General features: G+C 36.6%; 1 protein-coding gene across 1 annotated transcript in view; it reads left to right on the top strand.

Moving 5' to 3' along the window:
• LOC144971986 (uncharacterized) overlaps positions 1-9,753 on the top strand; it is a 14,927-nt gene extending 5,174 nt beyond the window's left edge. The window contains exons 3-4 of the mRNA XM_078913068.1: positions 3,229-3,341; positions 6,702-9,753. Coding sequence (XP_078769194.1) covers positions 3,229-3,341; positions 6,702-6,919 — 331 coding nt within the window. The 3' untranslated portion in view covers positions 6,920-9,753. The remainder of the gene's footprint in view (positions 1-3,228; positions 3,342-6,701) is intronic.
• The last annotated feature ends 227 nt before the right edge of the window (positions 9,754-9,980 follow it).

The raw sequence follows: 9,980 nt of genomic DNA, 5'->3' as shown, positions 1-9,980 counted from the left end.
CTGATGGAAGAATTTGCCATTTTTTTCTTTGCAGGACATTATATAGTGACATTGTTCATTTATCCAGTCTTCTTTAGCTTCGTTGCATTTTCTTTTTATCTGCCTGTTCAGAGTCTTGTATTTTTCTTCCTGATTTTTGGCCTTTCTTCTCTCATTCATTAGTTCTAATATCTCTGGAGTAATCCATTTCTTCTTCTGCAACTTAAGTGTGGTTGGAACATTTTCTTCTAATGATGCAGCAACACTGTCTTTAAACTGCTCATATTTCTCTTCTATATCTGTTAGTTCTCCAAGCACTTCAAACTTGTTTCTTACTGATAGTTCAAATTTTTCTTGTATCTTCTGTTCCTCCCGGAGAATGTCTAGTTGGTATTTAGGTTTAGCCTTTGTTCTTTTGCAGATTTTCAATTTAACTCGTATGGGGCATAGCACAGGTATATGATCGCTGTTACAGTCAGCCCCCGGCATAGATTTGGCATACAAAACCGAGTTTCGGAAACGTTTGCTGATGAGTATGTAATCTATTTGGTTTCTCACTCCATCTCCAGGACTTTTCCATGTCCACTTCCTTCTATTGTGGTTTGTTGACCAAGTATTTGTGATTGTCAGATCATGTTGACGGCACCATTGAATAAGACGATCACCTCTGTCATTTTTGTCTCCCAGACCATGTGGGCCCACAATATCTTCTATTCTTTCTCGGCCCACCTTGGCATTAAAATCGCCCATGATGAGTTTTATGTCTGAAGACTTAAACTGATGCATTGCTTTATCTATTTGTTGATAGAAATTTTCCACTTCTTCATCATCGTGACTGGTGGTTGGGGCGTATATTTGTAAAATATCAAAATCAAAAGGTTTTGCTTGTAGTTTGATTGCCATTACTCTGTCTGATATGGGCCAGAATCCTTTGACTGCTCGCGCCGTTTTATTATCTAGTATAATTCCAACTCCCCTTTGGTGTTCTCCTCCTCCTGAGTATATAATTTTACAGTCATCATAATTAAGTTCTCCTGCTCCTTTCCATCTAACTTCTGATAATCCTAAAACATTGATATTCAATCTCTTCATTTCCATAACTACATTTGCTAATTTTCCTTTCTGGTACAGACTTCTTACATTCCATGTTGCTGTTCGTAATGTTTGGTGGTGCACAGTAGCTGGATGACGGTCGAGAGTCACCTGTTCACCTGCATGACTATCTCTACCGGACGAGGCTGTAATCGAGTTGCTCGAAAAACATCCATTGACGTCGTTGACTAGATTCGCTTGGACGGACATCATGACGATCTTGGGATGATACGTCAGTGGTTTCCCGTTGCCTTCTGACGGATTTTTATCTGGTTTACTCCATAGCCTTTTGACCTCCCGGTCATAACCCACAAGGCAGTGGGAGCATTTGGCAGGTTTTAAGGCGCCTCCCATTCACCTTGATAGTCCCTTCATAGAGTATATGAGGCATTTTGTATGTGTAGCTGTGCTGCCAGACTACCCAACCTCACTCTCCACGACTATCGCCAGTTGGTCCGCGGCTTTACAGCTAACCTATAGATCAGGATCTGTAGGCCGTTCCACGATCCGCCACCTGTGGACGCGCTGGGTTGGGGATGGTCGCCCCAGCTGTACCCAGCTTTCCTTACTATGTGTCCGAAAAAGGATAGTTGTCGATCCACTATTAAGGGCATTAGTTTCCTTTGTTGGTATGTTTGTTTTAGCACTTCTTCGTTCGTTTTGTGTGCAGTATACGATATTCTCTGCATCCTTCTCAAGCACCACATTTCAAAAGCTTCAATGTTCTTTTGTGTTTCTGCATTTGTAGTCCAGCTTTCGCATCCGTATAACAAGATTGGCCACACGTAGCACTTCAAGACTCGGAATCTAATCCCGAACGACATCTGTTTGTTTTTCAAAATGTTTCCCAGGTCCATGAAGGCCTGTTTGGCTTGAGTTATTCTTGCTCGTATGTCTCGGTTACATCTTCCATCTGTTGTCACTATTGAACCTAGGTATTTAAAACTTTCTACGTTGGTAAGTTGCTCGCCGTGAATCGTTATATTGCAGGTGTTGTTGTTTTCGGGTTTTTCTGTATTACCATGCATTCCGTTTTGGTGATATTCACTTCCATTCCCTTGGCTTCACTATCTACTACCACTTTGTCAACAATCTTTTGAAGTTGGATTTCTGATGTTGCAATGAGTACCGTATCGTCTGCGTATCTTATATTATTTATGTTGTGACCTCCTACTTTTATTCCCTCCATATTATTTATGCCCCTCATGATTGTTTCTTGGTATAGATTAAACAGATCTGGCGAGGCAACACACCCTTGACGGACTCCTTTCTTAATAATAATTAATTAATTAATTAATAATAATAATAATAATAATAATAATACCTAATGACACTAATACTACTACTACTACTACTACTACTACTACTACTACTACTACTACTACTACTACTACTACTACTACTACTACAACAACAACTACTAGTAGTAGTAGTATTAGGAGTGCAACAAATAGTTAATAAGTATAACAATAATAATAATAATAATAATAATAATAATAATAATAATAATAATAATAATAATAATAATAATAATAATAATAATAATAATAATAATAATATGAACACTAATAATGCATTTAAGTGTTCAACAAATGGCAATTCATGTGAGGTAAACATTGGTCACTTAACATGGATTATGAGACGAATATCATTCACAAAGACAGTTACAAAACACACATGAACACACACACACACACACACATACACAAACACGCCTTGCACACACAGGCACAACAATCGCATAATCACTAACACCATGGCATCAATACACAAACACACCCATACATTAAGCTTTGGAGCTTTTATATAGCGCAATATCCACTTAACGTGCTCAAAGCGCTTTACAAGGGGTCCCTGGTCAACAGCAACATTTAACATGTAGGACGAGACATGACGCCTGTTAGGCGATATTGCAATTTTTCGGACAAAGACAACGCTGTTAACGGCCAGGTACTCATTTTACACCTGAGTACGGTGAGAGAATGTGTGTAAAGAGTCTTTTCCAAGGACTCAACTATGCGTCGAGTGAGGCTCGAACCCAGGACCTTCCGATCCGAAAGCGAGTGTCATACCACTAGACCACATAGCCTCATCTTCACATACATATTATTATTAATTGCATACGCAGATAACGATCTTGATCTTCTTCATCTCTAGTGCTGTTCTGGGCGCCGTCTTCCTGGCAGCTCTCATACTCGGATACATCTGTTCAGGCAAATCCAAAAGTCAGGCAAAGGTGTCCAATGAACCCAAAGTACGCAAGATTGTCAGTAAGTATCCCAAACATTTGAATGGCATGAGTCCGTAATTGATAACATGTATTATCTCTACCTATCTATCTATCTATCTATCTATCTATCTATCTATCTATCTATCTATCTATTCATCCATCCATCCATCCATCCATCCATCCATCCATCCATCCATCCATCTATTTATCTATCTATCTATCTATCTATCTATCTATCTATCTATCTATCTATCTTTCTTTCTATCTATCTATCTATCTATCTATCTATCTATCTATCTATCTATCTATCTATCTATATATCTATTCATCCATCCATCCATCCATCCATCCATCTATCTATCTATCTATCTATCTATCTATCTATCTATCTATCTATTTATCTATCTATCTATCTATCTATCTATCTATCTATCTATCTATCTATCTATCCATCTATTTATCCATCCATCCATCCATCCATCTATCTATCTATCTATCTATCTATCTATCTATATATCTATCTATCTATCTACCTATCTATCTATCTATCTATCTATCTATCTATCTATCTATCTATATATCTATCTATCTATCTATCTATCTATCTATCTATGTCCCCCTCCCTATCTTTTTTATTTTCTTTCTCTGCATCGTCCCAACTCTTTTAAGATCCTCCATCGTTTTATCTGCTCCAGGGATTTCAACCATGTCCTCTCATAAAGACTCCCTTTGCAGTGTGTGTCTAATCCACAAACGTTGCCTCCTCGTCACCCTTTACCTATCAAAAGCAAGCATTATTATTTTGGGCACTTTTCTCCTTGATTGTTGAACACCGCTTGAAAAACGTGCATTTCATGAAAGCTAATAATATGAGAAATTACATTTCAAAACCTGCTATCACATCTGGGTAGAAAATGAGTCACCACTCTGAGCAATCTATAAGACAAACAGAACAAAAGACTTGCGGCTTTGTTTTAAGGAAACTTAAGACGAATATTTCCACCTTTAAGTCACTATTAAATGACAAGAAAATTACGGTTTTCTCCAAACGGTAAACATGAGACTGAGCATGTTTTGAAATTCACCTATTATATGTGTGCTGATTTGGCAAAACTGTCGGATGTCGCATGAGATACTAGCCAAAAAAGGTGAAAAATCGTTATCTGAATGATTTATGTTTATTCACTTCAGCATTTTTATTATCCATCCAACTACATTCTCACGAAATGATTTAACTATTTATAGCTTATTGATCATTTAATTCATTTTTTTTGGAGTTCTTCGAAGCGTGATAAATATGTATGTCTTTTCTTTTAAATCTATTTTCTCCGTATTTTTTGACCCAATACCTTCAAATGTGAATAACTTAAGCCCTTATTGAGATAATTAGAACATTCGAACTGAATTTTGTCCAGAAATAGTGCCTCTATTGAAATATGAAATAATATTGGAATATTTCCGACATGACATCCGACTGGTTTTGCTAGGTTAGCATACATATATTATTATCATCATCATCATCATCATGACAATGGTACTAAAAGTAGTAAGTCTGAACCAGACATCCCGTGTAGCTAACGATGTTGTGGATTTCTGTGTTCTTGCTACCCTTATAAGACAAGACGATGGTTTATCGCAAATTACTTCTCCAAAAAATTTGAAAGACACGACAATCAAAGCACTAAGGATATACAGCAGATGTTGGGGTCCGATAGTTCAATTGGTAGAGCAGTCGCTTCAGACAGAAAGAGACCTTGATTTCTATCTGCGGTGAAGTCGAGATTATTTTTCTCTGACATATGTCCTTCCAGCACTGATTTAGTTGCTTGTGACCTTACTGGTACGACAACTCTGCCTGGCCGAGAGAGGGTATCTCTACAGTCGGAGCCATCCGCCACTCCTAATAAATGTTCAAGTTTTTCTATAAGTCTCAACCCGACGTGATACTGTATGGAGGCGGTGGAACACATACTCAAAAGCCCCTCGACTTCTATCGCCCTCATTGACTTCTGCAGTACTCTGGAAAAATCCATATATTAAAATTTGGTCCGAAAACTCGACCTTCAAATATCGATCGATTTAGATGAACCTCATCTTGGCAAAAAAACAAAACAAAAACAAAACAAACAAAAAAACAAACCAAAAAAACTTCTCAAACCTGGGACTTCGCGAAGTCCCAGGAAAGTCTCAGGTTTGAGATTTTGTTGTTGCAAAGATAATGTTCATTTGACGAGTTTTCTGACCAAATTTTAAAATATGGGTTTTTCCGGAGTCCGGCAGAGTTGGCCAAAGACCTTGGATAACATCATACGAGGCATTTACAAATACAACCAGACTTCTAAGATATTTAAAGCAATTTACATGATAACAAGTCGCACCAAAGTTCCCATCGGTATAGAAGGAACGAAATTGACGTCACTCAGCTATTCGTTATTGTTGTTATTTATAGTTGGCCATTTTTGGAGTAGTTCACGTTAAACACATTTAATGTAAAACATAATATTAACATTTGTGTGTTGGTAGGTTTCATATGGCGGGCAGATATTCTGAGCATTTTATCTAAACGCTTATATTATATCAATTTTTACACGTATGTTTCGTTCCGGGTTTATATACAGATTCAGTGGGTGTACGCGGAGATAACATACATATCAGTGATAAGTTTTACATCGAAGATGTGCCCTGGTTTGATAGTAGTATTTCAATAATGCATACTGGGTGGATTCCTGACCTCCCATAGTGGGCAGTGAGGTCACTTACTGTGTCTTCTATGCCTTTATATCTGTTTTCCAATTAGTTTTCTTTCTTTGTCTTGGAATGAGATTACTTGGTTTTGTCCTTTCCCTGGACGGGGTCCTTGGCTGGGAGGGCAGCAGTCAAGTGTATAGTTATAGTTTTGGGAGATGATATTTTTGTCGTTTTAAATCATCTCCTTGTTATGTATTGTTATATTTTTTTTTTGGAATGTATAATGTAAGCATTTGAATGTGTTCCTCTTTGTCGTATCCTGTGCTTGTATCTGGATGAGACTTTTAGGAGATCTCAAACGAAGTACATTGATGGTGGTATGCTCTTGGAATCTACATGTTCCCTATTTGTACCATTCCCCTTTCTTACTTTTCTTGTGTGCTTTTAATTGAAAACTGGAATTTTTTTGTATTAGACCCCATTTTATTCCTTTATTACCGGAAATGAAATGACCTAAATGTGTTGCAAATGCTATAACAACCTTTTAAGAAAAAGACCAAAAAAAAAAAACAACAAAAAACAAACAAACAATAAAAACAAACAAACAAAAAGAAAAACAAACAAAAAAAAAACCCCAACAAAAACCCGCCCAAAACAAACAAACCCCAAACAAACAAACAATAATTCATATCAACATCTCTCTCAATCTCAGGTCAAGACGAACACCCTCCAATACCCGTGGGCCACCAGCCTTATCGAGAACAGGGACAGGGAGCCTCAAACAACCAGTGGCAACAACCCATGCCACAAGGCAATATGGCTATGCCTCCACCACAGATGCACAACGACCCAGCCTATCCGCCACCCATGCCTGCAGGAGGTCCCCAACCGGCCAACAATCCATTTACAACCGCTGCTTACGGGCATTGATAGCATAATAATCATTTTTCACTCACCTCATCAAAACGGTTCTCATCAAAACGGTACCATTTCAGGGATAGGTTGGACACTAAAATTGAATTTATAGTAAAACAAATATGTTACAGTGAATGACATAATTAGTCGGATGCTGAAGAGGTTTGAACTGAGATATTGCCAAGTTTAGTTAGAAGGTCAATTTTTTTTATCAAAAATGAGTTCGTGTCATGAATGATTAAATCAACCATTTTTGTACATCTTCGGGAAATATCAAAGCTTACTTTCACTTCTAAATATTTTATACAGCTAGTCAAGTTGAAAAAGTATGAAATTTGAGAAACGTTGCTGGATACCTTTCCCATAAATCTGACTATAACTTTATAAAAAATCATCCGATTTACTTCAAATAAAGATTAAAATGCTCAGGGAAGCATATTCTTTCAGAAAATGCAATTCCAAATTGTTCACCTTCCGACTGATTATGTCGAGCACACAATATGACGGCTTAGGTTAAATTGTTATGTTTGATTGATGAGAATTGGCATACTTTGTTGAAATGACACAAACTGAAATTTCAATTTCTGTTTATTTTTACCTATCTCTCTCTCCTTACTATTTTCAAGAGTTTTATGGTAATGCCAAACCGTCACAGCACATATCGACTTTTAAAAAGCTAATTTAAATGCGATAAGTACGTTCATGTTATACATACTTTAGTTGAACAAAACACGCTTTTCAAAATAGCATTAAGTTTTTGTCAATGCAACGCCAAATTTTGTGATGTATAAAATAAATCTACATGAAAAAAATGTTCTTTACTTCGTAACGGATGTGACGAATTTCCTACAGGTGATAAGGAGATCAAACATTCCTATTTGGCATCTGGGTCAATCCGACACAGTACTGTTTTGAGGCGATATGTCACATTTGAGGAGGTGAATTTCTTTTAAAACTTGATAAATACTCGTCAATATCTGTTTCGATGAATAATGTGCCATAGCAATGGATATTATTTGCATTTTGTATATTAATTCATTGAAACTCTCGAATGTATAAAAATGGAGATATTAAACGAATGTTGAAAAGGGCCAATTTTACTACGAATCTTTTGACTATGCTACTTATTTGTGTGTTTATATATTATAATATTTAAAATAGCGATATGTACCGAACAATGTCAGTAATGAATAATGTTAATATAACTTTGAAAAATGTTATCTATGCATGGAAGTTACACTAAGCTTTTAAAGTTTTAAAAAAGCCTTTTAGCTCTTAAACAATAAAATACAATACGATACGAAGTCGCATCTAGACACACTCTTAAGCAATGTAAATTGCAGTTTTCTCTGAATGAGGAAAATTCAACCTAGCAAGCTTTTGAAAAAAATCACCCCCTCGTGTAAAAGTTTTGCATTCCATTGTTAAAAAATACACGGGAAACTATAGGTAACTATTTGTATCAATCGGGTATTATGTTGAATGAGAAGCTAGAACCCGTAAATTTGAATTTATAGTGTAAGTCAACATTTCTGTTAATTTTCATATTTTGCAAATCTTAATTCTTAATTATTATTATTTTTATTCGAACTTTAAGCTCGATACTCTCACACATCATCATCATCATCATCGTCATCATCATCGTCATCATCATCATCATCATCATCATCATCATCATCATCATCATCATCGTAATCATCTTTATAATTATCAAGTGTTGCGAGGTCTCCGCGTAGCCTTCATGACTCGAGTTAATTAAGACTACTGACTGTGGAAGATGTTGGCGATCATGTTTCACTCTCCCTTTCTTAATGATGTGCAGTACGTTCACTGCATCGCCTTTCGTTTTAAAGTCATGTACATGGTTCGACATATGAGATTTATCTGGACACTAGATGGAATCGCTTTCTTTTGATAGTCGTGGCCTTTTATTTCGACCTAATGTTTTGGACAGTGTCAGGCTCTGAGTTTACAAAGGCCTAGCATCAATCCTTCTCGTCCTCCAATTGTCCCAGAAAGATGATGTTTGCGTCATTTATCCCTCTAGTTAACGTCTAGATACCTGCCACATAGCCCGCGGCTCTCTACTGCTTCTTTCCCCGTCGATTTTTTAATAAGATAAATTATTAATAAACATTATAAATAAAACTTCAAGTGATTATTACAAGTCATCAGGGTTTATTCCAATGGGGGACTGGAATAACCCAGGCGTCAGCTACGATGCTGCGCCGCAAAAAAAAAAAAAAAGTACTGATTTTCTTTGTTTCTACTGCTTCTTACCCCATCGATTGTTAATATGATAAATGAATGAATAAAACTCCAAGTGAATATTATTACTCATCAGGGTCTATTCCAAGGGGGGGGACTGGAATAATTTAGGCTTCAGCTACGGTGATGCGCCGCAAAGTGAGCTAGAGCGAGATGATTTGCTTAAAAAGTCTGCCTTAAACAATGGGGATGATCTATATTAACTTTCCATGTGCTTTGGGTCATTGGTCACATTACAATTGTGTTCAAGGTGACCCACATAGTAAAAAGTGTTCTCACCTTTTGAAATATCTAACCTCACGATTGGTCATTTTGTTCAGATTGACTCATGGGTATGCTGACAACTTTCATAAACAAACCAGCTTGGTTATATTTATTAAGACATATCCAATATTTGTACAGCAACAAATCATGTAACTGATTCGTTTGGATGAAAATCTGAATGTAGATCGCTACCATTAACATAATATTATAATATTGCTATGCATGCTTCTGTAAAATCAAAATGGTTGTACCTTATTGAATACCTTATTCTCACTAACTTTGCGTTATATTATATTAAAAATATCATGTTCAAAACATTCATGGTGTTGACGCATGTCATTTTGAAAATTAGAATAATATGTGACCCGCCACCTCAGGACGGGGTTATGCCGTGGTGGGACTTCGCGAAGTCCCAGGTTTGAGAGTGTTTTTTGCCAAGATGAGGGTCAATTAAATCGATCGATATTTGAAGGACGAGTTGTTCCAGAGTAAGACAGTGTAGTGATAAAATAAAAAACAACAAAAAAAAAAACAAAACAAAAAC

The sequence above is a fragment of the Berghia stephanieae genome, chromosome 4 (genome assembly GCF_034508935.2).
Source record: "Berghia stephanieae isolate SIO BIC M18660-M18661 chromosome 4, UCSD_Bste_1.3, whole genome shotgun sequence".
Lineage (NCBI taxonomy): Eukaryota > Metazoa > Mollusca > Gastropoda > Nudibranchia > Aeolidiidae > Berghia > Berghia stephanieae.
Note: the sequence above shows the minus strand (reverse complement) of the source record. Positions and strands in the feature narration are given on the sequence as shown.